General features: G+C 42.2%; 1 protein-coding gene across 16 annotated transcripts in view; it reads right to left on the reverse strand.

Moving 5' to 3' along the window:
• The window catches only part of Nin (ninein), a 102,377-nt gene that overhangs the window by 11,906 nt on the left and 72,308 nt on the right, over positions 1 to 18,163 (reverse strand). For 10 of the 16 annotated variants that reach the window (XR_872709.2, NR_104397.2, NR_104398.2 and 7 more), the window contains 10 exons: positions 17,415 to 17,540; positions 17,247 to 17,316; positions 15,199 to 15,411; positions 11,817 to 11,930; positions 8,317 to 8,439; positions 7,543 to 7,656; positions 6,646 to 6,792; positions 4,672 to 4,851; positions 3,414 to 3,563; positions 2,040 to 2,141 (listed from right to left, as the gene is read on the reverse strand). Coding sequence is in view for 10 of the 16 variants with exons in the window: in XM_006515530.3 (XP_006515593.1) it covers positions 2,040 to 2,141; positions 3,414 to 3,563; positions 4,672 to 4,851; positions 6,646 to 6,792; positions 7,543 to 7,656; positions 8,317 to 8,439; positions 11,817 to 11,930; positions 15,199 to 15,411; positions 17,247 to 17,316; positions 17,415 to 17,540 (1,339 nt within the window). In the remaining 6 variants the exon portion in view is untranslated. The remainder of the gene's footprint in view (positions 1 to 2,039; positions 2,142 to 3,413; positions 3,564 to 4,671; positions 4,852 to 6,645; positions 6,793 to 7,542; positions 7,657 to 8,316; positions 8,440 to 11,816; positions 11,931 to 15,198; positions 15,412 to 17,246; positions 17,317 to 17,414; positions 17,541 to 18,163) is intronic. The other 6 variants (XR_003949997.1, XR_001780420.2, XR_003949996.1 and 3 more) reach the window with 1 other exon arrangement.

Here is an 18,163-nt window from a genome sequence, read left to right on the forward strand (position 1 = left end):
GTGAACTGTACAGGGTGTGAATTCTCTCAGAAAACCTGCTAAAAATCCAGTCTGGAACTAGATGTGGCGATGTGTGCCAGAAGCAATCGGGAGACTAAAAGCCAATGGGTGGTAAGTTCAAGGACAGCCTGAGCTACATGGCTGAGCAAAGTGAAGGAGGAAAAATAAGTCCAGAGTGTATAGCTATAGAATTAATAACTCAGCCTTGCTTCCTAACGGGAGTTTCATAGAACAGTATATAAAATGTTCTTTTCCGTGTTTAAATTCATGTTTCTCCTGTATTCAGTTCCAGAACCAGGAACATTCATTTTCCTTATCAGCAAATATTTACTACTAGGGAAAAAGAATGGCAGGAAATGGCTGGTGCCTGTTAATACTAGAAATGGGCCTGGAAGAAGGGGGCTTCCCAGGCTAAGGCGGGCCAAGCCGCAGCTTACTGGTAGAGGGTGTGGGCCGAGTCCAGCAGTGAATCAGTGCATACAGTGAATAAGGTGCCCCTGTCACCCTTCAGGCTCTTACCAGAGCTCAGCTTCACATAGCTTCCTCATTAGAGCCTCTTAACTATTTCATAGCTACATCAAAGCACAGGCTGAACTCACAGTCTTGAATGCATTGATGGAGATTTCACCAATCTTTCCATTGGTGGATAAATCCGAGAACATAACATTGTCAAACCTCGGTGGGCATTTAAATGTCAGTGTGATACCTTTGCCCAAATTTCACATTTTAAAGCTAAGCATTTAAGCCACTTTGCCATATATCCAGTTTTATATATATATAAAAAATACTTTGCCAGGCATGGTGGCACATGCCTTTGATCCCAGCACTTGGGAGGCAGAGGCAGGCAGATCTCTTGAGTTCTAGGTCAGCCTGGACTACAGAGTTGAGTTCCAGGACAGCCAGGGCTACACAGAGAAACCTTGCCTTGAAAAACCAAAATAAAATTAAACAAACAGACAATACTTTGAAACCTTCCTTCCTATATATAATCCTATAATTCTGCCTGGAAAAAAAAATGTGCACACAGTATTTTAAGAAGATAGCAAGATACATTCTATGTGTACTTCCTTATACAGATTTTATAGTTCATATCAGGTTAGATTAATTTTTTTTTATCTACCCACAGCAAAACATCTCCGTGAAGCCTTCACTTACTGAGGGCTCTGCATTAGTTCATGTCCTGTAAGGGTACAAAAGCACCCTGGTTGCAGGGGCCCAGTGTACTCACAGTGGTTGGTTTTCCAAATCACCCTAACATTTGTCAGTTGTACCTTCTGCAAGATATAGCTGAGTTACAAATGCAGCCATAAGCCATGGACACTGTTTGCTTTTTGATCTCTAGGAATCTAACCAAGGCTTCACACATGCAAGGGAAGTCCTCTCCACTGAGCTCCATCAGCGTAGGATGGCAGTTCCTGGCCTGGAGAGAGCTCAGCGGCTAAGAGCCCTGACTGCTCTTCCAGAGGTCCTGAGTTCAATTCCCAGCAACCACATGCTGGCTCACAACCATCTGTGATGGGATCAGATGCCCTCTTCTGGTGTGTCTGAAGACAGAGACAGTGTACTCATATACATAAAGTAAGCAAATACATCTTTTTTTAAAAAGGAGAAGAAAAAAGCTGACCGTTCCTGAGGAGAACCTAAATGCAGATGCTCTCAGAGCTCTACATACATCTGGACAGGTAGCGGGAGAGTGATTCCATCACAAAACAGTGCAGGATAGGATACCTTAGGAAACGGTTACATCCGCACCAATGTCGAGAGAGCTCTGGGCCCCTCAGACAATCTCGGGCAGAGTCCCTGTGCTCCGCATGGATTGATGTATACGGATCTTTACATTTGGGGTTAAAGTTATTCTTCACTCTGCAAAGCATCATGGGCACCTATGACTATAACTAAGGAAACATGTGTGTTCCTTTTGGGAAGACAGATTGAAGAGTCAGACGGTTAGACTTTCCCAGCAGGACGTCCGTGCCCTGTCTGCTCGATCCTGAGAAGTGGCTGGTACGTATGCTCCACAGTTTAGATCACTTACTAACCTCCATTAGCTTCTCGTCCAGTCTCACCTGTTTCTTCTTCAGACCTTCGTTTTCCAAATGGATTGTTTCTAATCCTCGCTCAAGGGAACCCATCTGACCCACCTGTAAAAAGCAAACAAGCTAACGAAAACTTTTAAAAGAACGAGTTGCTCTTTTTTATTTTGACAAATTTGCCTTAGAGGCCTCTAGTCTTGGGAGAAAGCCAAGATGAGTCTGCAAAGAAAACTAAGAAACAACAATTCTGTGCTCATCAGTGCCCAGCTGGCATTTAAGCAATCCGGATCTAGCCACAGTGTCTCACAAAGACCAGGTTTTTCTAAAGCCGCTGGCTTTAAACCTCTCTGCCACCCACTGTAAGAAATACACATTACCCTACAGTGAAGGAGCTGAGCCCACAAGTGTGTGTGCACGCATCAACTGCATCCAAGCACATACTTAGTTGGAAAAACTACTTAAGAAAACACAGCCCCTCCCACTCCCCTGCATCAGCACTGTCCCCGCTTGCTCTACATACAATCTCACACCACCTCTGACTCCTGACGCTTGTTTCCCACTAGGGTTTTATTAATAATCTCCATTTTTCAGACATTTCCTCTTTGCTCTAACACATCTAATCTCCTAAATAAAAGTGAAGATAAAAATCAAAAGCTTTTCTTTATGGATTGCCGAGTAAATTCTTTCTATTCAGATGCACATTTCTTTCCAAATACTTATCAAACATTAACTGGGGGGTGAGGAATTTTCCAGTTCTTTAATCCCCTCAGAGGAGCTCTGCAAGTCACATTCGCTTGGCATGCCCCTTGGTCCACTCTGCTTTCTCCTCTTCTTAATAGACAGCCATGCCGTCCACTTCTGTCACTCCTTCTTAACAAAACCTTCAAACTTTCAAAAAGTCTTTTTTTGCTTGTTTTGTCTGTTTGCTTTTGGTATTGCTTTTAAAACCTAGATTTTAGGGGCTAGAGAGATTGCTCTAAGTGGTTAGGAGCACATACTGATCTTCTAGATATTCTGAATTCCTAGAAACCATGTTGTGTGGCTCACTACTGCCAAGAACCCCAGAGGATCTGACACCTTCTTTTGACCTCTACATTCATGTGCACATACCCACAAACAAACATACAATTTAAAATGAATTCTTTTAAGGTGATGTGTGTGTGTGTGAGAGATCTCTCTTCCTCCTAAAAGCTTAAATTTTTCTTGTTTTTTAAAAAAAATCTTTATACTCAATAAAAAGAATGATGATACTGTTTTGACAAGATTGTGAAGGCATCAAAGGATCTGAGGAAGGCTCAAAGCTGTCATTCCTGGCAAGAAGCAGACACTGGAAATACACTGGTCAGAACACGGGTACATCATTATACTCGGAAAACCCACCTTCCTGCTGGTAGGAGATTGTTCTTTCTGAGACTGTTCACACTCTCTCTTTAAGGTCAGTTTTTCTTGTTCTGTGGACTTCACAGTACATGGTTGGTTGAGTTGTTTTTGGTGTTTGGTGGGAAGGAGGTTGGATTCCAGTTGACGGACCTAGTAGGAACAAGGAAGAGATGCCCATATAACCATCCATCCAGGGAAACAAACAGCAAACAAGGAACGTTTTATTTACTACTTGGGTTTCATGGTTTTAAAAAACACTTTTTTAGCTACTCAGGGTGGTAGAGGGCTGAGGTCCCAGTTACCAGGGAGTCTGAGGCAGGGGATCACTTGAGCCACTAAGTTCAAATCAACCTGGGCAAGAGTCTAGCAAGACCTAGACTCTGAATTCTGAAGCCTTTTTTTTTTTTTTAATTTTTAATTATCTCTAAACATCCTTTCTAGATAAACCTGATTGAGCTTACAAATTCAACGTTATGGCACATTGAGGAGATTTCTTGGTGGTCAGCTAAGTCTCCAGGAGCCCAGAGTGAGTGTGAAGGAGCTGAGGAACAACTGGGGCAGCAGTCCAGGGATCTGTTGCTCTGTTATGGGCAGAACGTTTAGAGGTGGCTCAGGTAGACTCTGGTAGAGACGGCTGCTGGACCCAAGCATCTGCCTCTGCCAATCCCACGAGGTCGGGGACCAAGGCTGTGCTTCCTGTCCCCACTGTAGGTCCAGAAGCAGCATATTCTTCTGCACACAGTAGGTGTTCTCAAGGAAAATTCATGATGCTTGGAATTCTACAGTAGAAGTGCTGAGGCACGGGTTAAGTGGTTGACAGCACAGCACGTGTCAGCTGGGTGGTTCTCAGAAATTGAAAATTATCCTGGCCTTGAAATGCTAAGTCTCTACAAAGGGGCACCAAGTTTTCTCTTACAAAGAGTTAGCCTGACCCTTAAGATCTGAGCCTGATTTTGCCATTTTGTTACTATTGGTCTGGGCAGCTAAGCAATTTGAATGAGGAATATATGGATATCATAATTTCCACCAGTTAGTAATTTAATATGAGGGCACTTTAATATTTAAAGTCATAGATATATTTTAATATACAATTGCTTATACAAAATAAGAATAGTTTAAATATATAAATTTACATACAAGTAAATGAAAATTTATTCATCTCAAAATAAGTCTGCCATTACAAGGTACGCCAATCTATTCTAAGACCATATCAAACAGTCTTATTAGTCATTTCAACAACATGCTGCTTTTGAGTTACCTTCTCCCGGGAGTGGGTGAGATCTGCTTGGGTATTCTGTACCACAGTCTGGAGTCTCTTGCTTTCTTGACAAAGCAGCTGTGGTTCCTCATTCATCAGATGGTCCAGTTTGTCCCAGGACAGCCTTCTCTGCTGGCCCCGGAGCCCTGAGAGATGGGGAGCTGTTTCCGAGACCCAGTCCTGGACAGAGAATTGGAGCATTAAAATTTACCAGCAACATGACATGTCACTTCTGTCCTGAGACAGGTTTCTTGCCTACTTAATGACAATACTCAGTGAACACTTTTCAAGCTTATGTGTATGTAGATAGGAAGAAAACGATACTCTTGGATTTTGATTTTGTTTTTAAAGGTTCAAAATGATCATTGGTAAAACAGACATCAATAGAAAGTCTGATGGTTGGGTTCTGACATGATCTACAAAGGACTTAAGTGTCAAGAGGTTGGTGGTTTCAAAAGTTGCTTCCTTCTTGGGAAGCCATCTTTGAACCTAGATAACATTCTTCATTAACAAAGACATAGAGAACTCAGAAGCACTGTAAGCTAAATGTCTCCATGGGCTAACCCTGCACGCTTCCACAGGCTAACCCTGCATGCTTCCACAGGCTAACCCTGCATGCTTCCACAGGCTAACCCTGCATGCTTCCACAGGCTAACCCTGCATGCTTCCACAGGCTAACCCTGCATGCTTTCACAGGCTAACCCTGCATGCTTCCACAGGCTAACCCTGCATGCTTCCACAGGCTAACCCTGCATGCTTCCACAGGCTAACCCTGCATGCTTCCACAGGCTAACCCTATCTGGCTTTCACACAAGCCTCCTTCTTTATAGATTCCAAAACACTTATTGTCCTTGTAATTGAGGCTTGAATTCAGGAATACACTTTAAAATACCAAAGTGACTTCTTTTTTTAATCATAAAAATAACTTTAGAAAATTAAAAACGGTAGCACAAGCTAGATAAGCTTCTGCCTTGTTTAAGTCAAACATGAGAAAGAAAAGAAAGTTTAAAAGGTTTGAAGAAAATGTTAGACCCTCAGTATTTTTAAAATTGAAAAACCTACCTTATTTTAAGTATTATCCACCAAGAGATAAAATAACTGAATCATGGGCTAGTTTTATTATTATAGAACAAAGTTAAACATCTACTGGACATGCAGAATGCTGCTGGTGAGTTGTGTGAACATTAAGCAGCTCTGTAATATTTAAAATGAGATGTGATGATTTTTTTTTAACAACACTGGGAAGGGCATCCAGCTATTTTTTAAGCAGCTTTTCCTAGACTTTCTGTTAATACAAAGGCTGCCAATTGGCAGCTGTGTCGCGTAAGCCAGTGCCATTGTCTTACGCTAGAGGTGTCCTTTTCTGCACTTCTACTGGTTTTTTTTTCCTCTTTTCCCCCGTGGATGGGTGTTCCTAGGTTAATTACTCTTAATGTTTTTCTTGGCTGATTCCCCAAGCATGCTCTTGTTTAAGTTTGAAAACGCTTTTGTCTTAGCCTTTTAACTTCTTTGGTCTAAAAAAAAAAAATATCCCTTTTGTACCATTATAATTCCATTTATATATGGTTCAGAAGCAAACATCCCTGACTACAGGGGCAGAGAATACAAAAGCAGGTCCCTGGGGTTAGGAACTGGAGGAGACAAAGGAGACAGACAGAAGTGTTGTATCGTTCGGTTCAGTAGTGGCTACACAAACAAATTAAAAAACTATATATAAAACCATATCGTGATATACACACACACACACATATATACATATATGTATATATGTGTGTGTATATATAAATATATATATACATATATATATATACACATATAAATATACATATATATATGTACATACATATATATATATATATATATGTATATATATATATATATATATATAGAGAGAGAGAGAGAGAGAGGCAAAACCAATCCGACTAAACAGACTAAAATAATTTACAGTATAATTACAGAGAAAGGAGTAGTGACCTTATCAATGGCATTCTGAAGCTGTCTGTGTAATGACATCACTTCCTGCTTTAGCGCCTCCTTTTCCTGTCGAGTCACTTGGAGATCTGATTCAATCTCAGCCATCTGAAGGTTGACATTCTGCAGGACATCTTCTAAGTTCTGAACCTGCACGGTGACACACACATTCATGGGCTCACCTGTTGCATGTCCAGGAAAGGATAAACAAGGGAACGCCAAGGCCCCTTCCGATATCATCTGCTACATTCACTTCTCTTTCCAGCAGTTCAGTGGAAACTCAGGGTGCTTCGTATGCTTACAGTTAAGTAATATTTAGGAGAAGGACTCACCTGTCTGGGGCCAGGCGCTCCTGATGTGGGCACCCACCAGACTGCCAGGAGCTGGGGGACACATCTGGGGAAAGCCCGTTGTCATTGCCAACCACACTCACAGAGCTTTGAGAAACTACATTTGAGTCTGAAGTCTTGGTTTGGTGAAGGACCTCTTGGTTGACAGCAATAGTTTATATTTGTGGAATTCTACTTTACACTAGCATCTCAAATGTATCTCAATTAAGTTTGTAAAAGGCAGGTTGATATCTTGGTTTGTCAGCATTCGAGGGCATGGGCTTGCTTTCCAAGTCCTGGCCTACATTAGGAACAAGCCTCTTTAAGCACTGTCCTTAAAAAGGAAGCACTGCTCATAATAAGTAAGTTTATGGTTAATGGGCTTCCATGGACACATTTTTTTAAATTGTTTTGCAATATTGTAAAGATGTCTCAAATGATGTCCCATGGGATCATTCTGAGGCTCCTTGAGCCAGCCTCATCTGGAACACTCTCTCCTGGGCCTTTCTTTGGAAGGTGAAAGTACTAGAAAATACTATTTACGGAGATAGAGCAAGAAAGGTCTCCACACCTTTGCCTGCGACACTGCCAGCTGTGACTTCAGGCTCTCACTCTGCTCTTCCCAGGCGGTCTGCTCCTGCTTCATTGTAGCAATTCTGTGCTCTAAGAGGCTTGACTCTGCCAGCTATTTCAGAGAGGACATGAAAGGTTAGGAGAGCATTTGTGCAAGCAAATCTAGACTCAGTTTATGATTTCCATCACTTCCGTAGAGACCTCCCTCCCCATCTGCCTTGAGGAGAAGGCCAGTGACGGCTGGGGAGGAGTGATGCTTTCCTGACTCTGCCCTACTTAACGGCATGCCTCTCTTCTTTGCTAAGCTTTCCTTTTTCTGGCCCCCTCCCCTACCCCCCAGCATATCCTATTTTGAGGGCAGGAAGTACACTGGAAGGCAATTGGAAATCTCAAGACTGTATTTTTAATACAAAAATAAAGACTGCCTCTAAGGCAGGTGGTGCAAGGAACGCAACATCTTTGTATTGTTAGTGAAAGTATAATAGAAAAATAGTGTTTGCCTGTGATAGATTTCAGAGGATAAAAGCCATGTTTCTATTATGTAATAAGGTGATATTATTATTATTATTATTATTATTATTATTACATACCAAATAGCATCATGATATAGCGAGGCAAAGTCATGATCCCGACTTCACTAGTCTAGGATCACATAACTCCACCTATAACTTTGGACTAATGCAGGAGGCTCAGGGACTGCAACCCATAGGGAAACAAACGCCTGCTGTGGCATGCCCTGGACAATGAAGGGAAACTCTATTGTTCCCACTACCTTATCTGCACAGCTCTTTAACTCTTCACTCAGAACTTCTTTTTCCTTCAGCAGTTTTTCATTGTAGCTTAGAATGCTAGACATTTTTTGCTGGAAGTCAGAGAGGTCAGGACATCTGTGCAGCTGTAAGAGATTAAACAAATGAGCTGTCACCTCCTAGCTATGTTAATACCATAAACTCGAAAAGGAGGTATTTGTAAACAGGGTACTTGCGTGGCGCTGAAATCTTCCTGTCTGGACATATTTCAAAGGACACATAAACTCTAGAAGCCTATAATTAACTTTGACTAACTGTTCCCAAGTAGCTTCTCACCCATTCCCTAGCTGACTACTGAAATGTCTGCTTAGACCTAAAGATGCAGGCAGATGCCCCTGAATGGCGGTCCTAGCTTTCAATCTTACTGTCCCAGATACAGGACACATTGCTCTCCTGTCTTCAGTTTAACTTCTGTATAGCACATGTTACATTTTTTTTTAATCATGCTTTTAAAGAAGTATTCAAAGTATATTTTTTCAAACTACTTCAGTCAAGACCATAGAATTAGCTGAGCACGGTAATCCTTGTGTTTGAGGTAGAGATGGATTTAGAGCAGCAGTTCTCAAGCTGTGGGTTGGAACTCCTTTAGCAAACCTCTATCTGCAAACTTATTTACGTTATGATTCATAACAGTAGCCAAATTATAGTTATGAATGAGTAGCAACAAAAATAATTTTACGATTGGGGGTCACCACAACGACAGAAGGACTGTATTAAAGGGTCACAGCATTAGGAAGGTTGAGAACCGCTGATATAGAATAACAGCAGCTCGAGAGTATCAGTTAGCCCTGACTACATACATACTTGTTTCTAGGTAAACCTGGGCTCTATAGCACCCTGTCTCTCAAAAGAAAAGGGAGTTACATGTGTCGTGGTTGTACACGTCTATAATCTTAGACTCAGGAGGCTGAGGCAGGAAGGTTGGAAGTTGGAGGCAAGCCTGGGCTACACATCAAGATCTTGTTTCAAAAACAAAAACAAACTAGGGGGTTGATATTTCTCACATATAAGTATGAGCATGTGGACATTGAAGGCTGTGCCCTTCCCCTGGGAAGAAACCTAATGGACTCCTGGTCGGAGTGGACATGCTGGCTTCCTTCTCTCCGCTCACAGCGGAGGCAAACCAGGTTGCTTCTGTTCTTTCCAGCATCCGCGGTGCTACCAGTGTCACGGTGGATGCTTCGCTGCAGAGGTCTTTCTGGACACTGCAGGACGATTCACAGCATCCCTAGCTGTATCCACTACACTCGGTGACACTAGGTCCTCAACTTGTGAAAACCAAAACCGCCCCGGTGCTGGGGAGAAACTCACTCCAACCTAGTTGGAAACCACTCAGAGGAGCCAATTGTTTCCCATGCCCTTTAACCCTTCTTAGACTGTATACATGTTTTAATAAGAGCATTTCTGTCTGCCTTTCATGTGTTCAACCCTGTTACCATTCTGATCTAGCCATCTCTCTATCTGGAGGCCTCCCACATGGCATTGGAATCAGCTATGACAAAATAGATTTTACAGGCTGGAGCTTGTTTTTAACTGACAGCAAATCCAACATCCCTCATAAGCCTGAACAAGTTAGAAGGATAGAGGAAATGCCCTTGGAGTCTCTGCACATCACTGTAACATGGGGCCAGCTCCTTTCCCCAGTACCTGGCCTCCTTAACTCTTAACACCCGTAATGCTTGACCCCACTTTGGGTGTCTACCAGGAAACTTTCTGTGGATGCCACTTATGCTTCTTTTTGGTGTGACATGTAATATGTATAAAGTGTTTCTATAACTCTAAATCACGTCATACAGAGTGACATGCTTTCTGGGTCAGAGCTGCAGGGCAGCGAGGATAGGCTGGTAGCTAACAGCACCTTTCTCAGAAGTCCTCAGGACAGAACGACTTCCTCTCTCTTGTGTGCACATAGCGACTCGTGGCTATTTCATCTATCTACACTAACGGTTTAGGAAAACGTGTGATAAACTGTGCCAAGTGATGGCCTCCTCATGCTGCTTTTCTCCAACTCTTTTTTTCCCTCTCTTTCCCTTTGCTCTGTAAGTGAGCAAAGCCACAGAGTACCCACGTGGATTGGGAACTATCACTGAAGGAGTGAGGTAGCAATGCCTTCGGAGCTACAGGGGAGAGGGAGGTGACTATAACAATGTTATGGTTATATTTTAGTTAATTATAGCAATGGCTCTGAGGTACTCTCACCTCACAGGAAGTCTGTGAACCTTGGCATCCAGCATGCTCTATGGAACAAACGGAGTTCCTACTTGCGGCAGAAAAGATACCCTCTGTACTGCAGTGCCTGGCGTAGGAAGTCTAATAAAGCCGGGCATGGTGGCTCACGCCTTTAATCCCAGCACTCGGGAGGCAGAGGCAGGCGGATTTCTGAGTTCGAGGCCAGCCTGGTCTACAGAGTGAGTTCTAGGACAGCCAGGGCTACACAGAGAAACCCTGTCTTGAAAAAAAAAACCACAGGACAAACCACCTGTTCGGTGCTAGTCCTGAGTGAGGCATTCCCACAGACTGTGCTCTGAGGAGCTATACCATTACTAGGTGAGGGAGGCAAGATCAGCTCAAACCAACACCGATGGGTCAGGTGTAGTGTGAACCTAGTGAACAATGAGCTGCGACAGAGTTTAGGGAAAGGCACCCGATGCTTACAGGCCGAACAGATACAGGAAGGACATTTTATAATCTGGTAACACAAATAGAAAAGTAATCTGAGGGTGGGCAACTAAATGGGACAACGAAATTCTATTATACAGCAAGACCTGTGCAATGGAAACCATCTTACACATAATAAAAATGAAGAAGACTGTTATATATCCCACCCATAGTTCTTTGAGGTATACCCTCTTTTTATATTTAAAATGAAGTCTTCATTTGAAACTCTTAAATAGCCTTCAAAAAACCAAAACTAATATATATATATTTTTTGAGACAAGGCCTCACTATGTAGCCTGTACTGATCTTGAATTCACAATCCTCCTGCCTCAGTTTCCTGAATGCTGGGAACACAGGCAGGCAACCTCACACCCATATTGAGCTCCAGAAATTAAACTTGTAAATGTGAGAGAGGAAGCTGGAGAGCTCTCCTGGGAGATGCCTTCCACCTGCCATGGAGAAAAGATACAAGTGGGACCAACTTCACTTGGGTCTCCAGAAATCAGAACAGTTCTGGAAATCAGGAGACAGAAAGTCACCCTCTTAGCAGACAAACTAATGCTACTTTTTCATCTGGCCTGGAGAAATCAACAAAAATTTGAAGCTGAAATGGTTAGGATTCACAGTAACAGAATTTGAGAGTCTACCACACACACAAGCCGTTTCACTAGGGAATTAGTAACGCACTTGCAACTCAAGTCAGCAACCTGAAGCAATAAGCTGGTCAAGCAAGCACGGCCCCAGGGTGGCTGGAGACACCGCATCCGTGGTGCGGCGCCTCGCCCCACTCCAGCAGTGGACTTACTTGCTTCAGTCTCTCCAGTTCATCTTTGAGAAGGAGGTTTTCCTGCTCCATGACGTGAGTCTGCAGTTTAACTTCGGAAAGTTCTGCCTCCAGAGAAGACACCAAAGTGGAAGTCTAAGGAAGATACCCGACACATCACAGACAATGTCACTGGCTGGGGAAGCTTCACCACGCCCACAGGAGACAAACGCAAGGGACCGGAAGACCATCTCGACGGCACTGCTTTGAGACCATTTATCTTTATAGTCAAAGAACCCAACCCAATTATCTTCCAGGTGCACAGTGTGGGTCTGACCCACGTCTCGGGATGTTTCTCTACCGTAATGTTACCTTCTCCTGGGAGAGGACCCGGAGGTTGTGCAAGTTCCCTCTTTGAATTTCTGCGTATTCATTCCTGCACCCACCAGTGCATTCTAGCTACAATAACTATGGGCTTCTCCTGAGGAAGATTTTCTGTTTTCTTTCCTCATTGCTGCTTTTGTTAGATTTCTATAAGAAAGAGGAGTTGCTTCTCCCCTAATTGTTTATTCAGCCAATCGATGCTAACATGTACTCACATAGCTATTACACTTTTTTCTTTTTGGTTTTTCAAGACAGGGTTTCTCTATGTAGCCTTGGCTGTCCTCGAACTCAGAAATCCACTTGCCTCTGCCTCCCAAGTGCTGGGATTAAAGGCGTGCGCCACCACTGCCCGGCACTTATAACTATCTCATTTTACACTATATTTCACTGATCAAGCTGCTTAAAAGGCTGAGCTAGTAGGAGCTCCTTTAGGTGGGGGCCTGGATCTTTGGATTTGTTCTATTTTTTTATTTTTTACTTACTTATATTTTTAGTACCTTTTTCTGTTTGGTACCATGGGACACTTCAGGGTTGATTTGTTTCTTCTCTGTTTTAACCTTGGAATCAGATTTTCCAAGGTGCTTTTATGGGGGATAATACTTGGAAATCAAGATCTGGTTCCCCCACTCAAAAACATCTGTGTTTCTTTCTCTAGCTCTCCGAGACCGATGTATCTGATCCTGACAACATCAGAGGGCTCACCTTAGCCCCCTACACTCCGACACTGCAAGTTTCTTCTCCAACAGCAAGAAACACAGCTCCCATCCTTGGTCTGTGTTCTATGTGCTTACTGATCCATTTCTAGCAGACACAAAAGAACCTTGTATGCCTACGAGAAAGCATGATTTCTGACTAGACTTTTAAAGCATCTGCAGACTGCTTTTTCTTGTTGTCCCTACTGTGGTTATACTGCACCTAGTGCTGGCATCATTTGTTAGCGTTCATGCTCTCTTTTTGTATTCCTGTACTCATCATGATTGGTTTTGATTATCTGGGGTCTATAAAACAGCCAGTGTTAGAACAGTCAAAAAGCTCCAGGCTGAATTGCCAGAACCCAGAAGAGTCAGAGCTTTGTATAAAGACAAAGTCCACAAAGCCCAGCTCCCCTCCCTGGCCTTTCTGCACGTTCTCATTTCACTGTCCGTGTCTCTCCCTCCTAACTTCTCTGCAGCCATCTCTGTACTGTCTGGCTTATCACTCTCATAGTTCCTTAACATAAATGGGCAGACACACGTGTTTCTTCTCTAACGTCTCTCATTATGTATGGCAGCACACTGCAGATACACTTTGTGGCTCCATCAACAAATGATCCTGGAAATCATTTCACATTGGGTGTTCTCATTCTTCTTATGTGCCTCCCGTTTTAACAGCTGTATAAGATGACGCGTTGTACGTCTTAGATCGGGACCACACTTACACGCATGCGCATCACAATTGTTCCAGCAGCTTTGCAAATATGAACAAAGCTGGGGTGAATTCCCATACGTGTATGGCTTTTCGCACGCTTGCAAGGATACATTAAAGCTAAGTTCCTAGCCGTGAGACTGTTGGGTAAAAGGGATGATGGCAGGTAGAGCCAAAATACCTCTGCACGGATGGTAGCAGTGCACAGCACCGCGCCGTTTGACGATGTCTGCCAAAAGAGCCTTGCCAGGAGAACAGGCTGCTGGGTATTTTTGAACAGACACCAATCTTTCAAGTGAGGAATTACATGCCAGTACTGCTTATTTTACATTTCTCTAATTATGATTGATTTGGAACATCCGTTCAGAGCTTTGAGGGTCATTTTAATCTTTTAATTTAAAAACTTCTTTGTTCCTGGGTCTTTTTCCACATTGCTATGTCCCTACATTTTCTTGTACTTAAAAATTTTTTTTTCACATCTTTATTGACCTTTTGTGCGTATGCATGTGCCTGAGTGCATATATGTGTACCACATGTCTACAGGAGCCCTCACAGAAGAGTCATGAGATCCACTGGGCATGGAGCTGTGGGAGCCATGTGGGTTCTGGGAAATAAACCAGGGACCTGTGAGTGAGCATCCATGCTCTAACTCCAGCCGTGCCTCCAGCCCTGTCCCTTCACCTCCAGCCCTGCCTCCAGCCCTGTCCCTTTACTTCGGGGTCTTTTTCATAGCTCAGAGAGACAGGTCCCTTTCTCTGTGCTTGACAACAACCTCCCCCCATGTGTTTATCTGGTATCTGAACTGTTTTGTTTATTATACAGAATGTCCTGCTCTCACCTTATGAAATCCCAATCTATTCCTAACTATCTACTCGCAGTTAGTCCAGGCACTTTCAAAACAAACAAACCAACCAACCAACCAATCCCCTCCATCTCGACCCCAGTGCGCTGTGAAAACACTGATTACACACGCTTTTGACATTTATGAGGGATTAGATCCAAGAACGTCCCCCCCTCGCCCCCCCAACCCCCCCACAGGATGTCCAAACCCTCACATGCTCAAGGTCCTTAAGAATTGGTTCCGTATTTGCCCAGAACCTACATTCATTCACTTAGAGACTTTAGCTCATCTCCAGCAGTACAATGTAAACTCCAGGTAAATATTTGTTACCTGTGTTTTTAGGAAATATCAACAGCAGTACCAAACAAACAGGAAATCTGTGCATGTCTGGCACAAGTGTGATTCTCTTTCTTTTTCCACAGCCAAGATGAATTGGTTCACAGCTGCCTCACTGAGCTCACTCCCTATCTGTTACGGGAGAACGCTCTATCCCCCTCATACATTAGATATAGCTGGAGTATATATTAATGTGCCAGGACAATAATGATTTAATCATTAAGGTCTTATGTATAAGACATTTCTTTTATTTCTTTGGATTAAGAATGAAAAGTCTGGGGTTGGAGAGATGGCCCAGTGGTTAAGAGCACTTCTAGAGGGCCTGAGTTCAATTCCCAGCAACCTCAAGGCAGCTCACAACCATCTGTAGTGGGGTCTGGCGCTCTCTTCTGGCACACAGGTGTACATGTAGACAGAACACTCAGACATGCATTTGATTACAATGGCTGGAGACCTGACCTGCACTTTGTAGTGATCCAGTTCTTCTTTGAGGCTTGCATTTTCTTGTTCCCATTTCTCAGAGGTGCAAGCTCCTGGCTCCTCCCTCTGGCACAGCATTTCTGCCAGACGTTGATTAAGGGTTTTCAGTTCTTCCTTGTTTTGGGAGTTCTTTTGGCTGAGTTCTATATTTTCTGAATCCAACTGTTGGTTTTTGATTTTTAAATCTGAAACCTAATTAAAATTGAAATAAGTTTTAAAGGATATTGCTGCCCTACTTTTGCTAACAACAACAAAAACAATTTAGAGTTTTTTTTTTTCTCTCTCTCTCTGCTGCGGGGCAGCCTTGCGTCTAGCCCTCACCATTCTCCCTATAGAGCAGCGATTCTCAGCCTTCCTAATGCTGCAACCCTTTAATACAGTTCCTCATATGGTGCTGACCCCAACCATAAAATTATTTTCACTGTTACTCCATAACTGTAATTTTGCTGCTATTATGAATCATAATGTGAATATCTGTGTTTCCTGATGGTCTTAGGTGACCCGTGTAAAACACCCATTCAACCCCAAAGGGTTACAGCCCCCAAGTTGAGAACCACTGCGGTGGGGGAGGAGCCTACTATATGCCCTTTTTGTAATAAACTTAATCTTCCTGTGCACACATAACAAAAATACTCCATGCTCCTTATTATAAATTCTACTAATTCAGAAGTATAGAAAAAGTTAGACACAGGTTAATCTCAGACCACGGGGTGCCTAGTTCTTTATCGTTAAATTTGCATACCACTAGATCATTTTCTATGCATATTTATACTACCATCTTTCTTTTAGCCAAAAAAAAAAAAAAAAAAGATAAGGATAAAAAGGATCATTGCATGTTTTAACAGCTTGCTTTTTCCATTTCTGATATCATATAGATGTTATCTTTCCAAGTTAGTGTGCCTAGATGTCACCATATGTTACACATTTTAACGAATGCAGGACATTTTATGTAAAAAAAAAAAATCCCCATATTGTCGTTTTCCATTCCTGCATAGATGGAGATATACATTTGTCTTATCGTTTCACTATTAAGCAACAAATTGGTAGCAATTCTGGGTTCTGGGTTCATTTGTTTCTGTTTGTTCCTTTGTTTAGTATGGGCTTTCTGAGTTAGAAAAAAAGTTTATATACATTAATGCTTTGGCAGAAGGCCCAAAAAGTCTACCTTTAGGTGCTATCAGTATACTCTCAATAGTGTAAACTTATTTATTTATACATATTTATTTAGTAGTATATCAATGTTTAACTTTTGTTTAGTAGATGCGGGGGGAAAAAAAAAAAACCTAACCAATTTAAGTTTCCCTAATCCTGCAAAGCTAGCCTTTGGGTATGTTCTGTCCGGTGGGTCTATCTGTGGTTTGATCCTCCCTATCTGTTGCCTATTTTCCAACTGAGTTCCGCCACTTATTTGAAATAGTACAAGATGTATTTTGGATGTTACCTTGGCTATTTCAGATAGAAGACTATTTCCTTCCCAAGTGTGTCCTCGTCTTGTGACTATTTCAGGTATGTTCTTAAATAGTCTTGCCATACTTGAGTATATGTTGTAAGATTTATACAAAAATGAGCATTGAATGGTATAAGCCATCTGAACGAGCTACGTGTCTAAGAAATGTTATGCAGATCTGCTGGCATTCTGTAGCTGTGAATTCTATAGGAAATGTTCTGCTTTGAATCAGAAAAATGAAGGAGCTGACAGTTGTCAAAACCACTAAGGGCTAGAACTGATACTCACAGGTAAGGCACAAAGGTATTATCTTCCCACATGTACTGGATAGAAAGCTTGTATTAAACACTTAGGGTCTACAGATAGACTGTATATTGTTCTCTGGGCAGGAACAACATAATTTAGAGTCACTATGAGGTGAGTTTCCATGGTCACCCTCAGAATTTACAATCTTAGCAACATGTACAATATATTATTCTGGTAAATTATTCATTAGTCAATTTGTAAATTTCAAATTAAAAAAAGGAAAAAGAAAATTTCAGAGTCAAGAATCACTGGGGAATTTGAAGTGTTTTCTTACCTGTTTCTTTAATTTTTCAACCATTGTCTGAATTGAAGCTTTTTCCTGCTCTATGGTTTCTATTTTCTGCCTAAAGGAGCAAAGAAGACACAAGTCAGGAGTGAAGCTTTTAAACTTGAAGTTAAACAGCTCCTAGTCCTTGTAAAATTTAACTAAACCGTGTCTTACCACAATTCTTCCTGAGAGCCATTTAATTCCTCCAATTTCAGGTTAGAGATGCTATCTTCTTCATTTAAAGTAGTAATTTCATTTCTCAAAATAGAATTTTCCTCTTGAAGCTTTTCAGATTCATATCTGAAGTGTAGAGATTTAAAAAAGAAAAAAGTTACAACATGGCAGTCATCTGGCATCTTTGGAAAATATTTTCTAGTAACTTCCAATATAGAAAGAATTTCATGCCAGTTAAAGTAGAAGTTTAAATTAGTAGTCTCTTGGTACTTGGAAGTCAAGTTGTAACATATTGAGTCACTACTTTTGGAAAACAAGAATCTCGCTAAAAGACATCAGGGAGGCGTGGTGAGAAACCCCTGAGCGTGGAGACAGGGATCAAGAGTCAAAGCCAACGCTGGGTGTTGACTTCTCAATGGCAGGCAGGCTGCTTGGAACAACTGGCCTCATTACCTCCGTCTCAAGCCCTCCCTGCTCTGAACAGACAAGAGCCACATTACTTAGCTGTTGGAGATTTAGCTTAGCCCTCCCCCGGCCCCCCCAGGGACAATGCACTACAGAAAACAGGCACACCAAAATACTCAGCCTGTTCTTCTTACTCTACTCTGAGGTTCTGAAGGAAAAGCAATCTGAGGGACAGGAAACTCAATATCCACAAGCAAATTCTTTTGACTTATACCACTAAGATACTTCAGGCACAATGTAATATTTTACAAATTTAAGAAAAACCCAACTTGATAGAAATACTG

Source organism: Mus musculus, chromosome 12 (assembly GCF_000001635.26).
Source record: "Mus musculus strain C57BL/6J chromosome 12, GRCm38.p6 C57BL/6J".
NCBI lineage: Eukaryota > Metazoa > Chordata > Mammalia > Rodentia > Muridae > Mus > Mus musculus.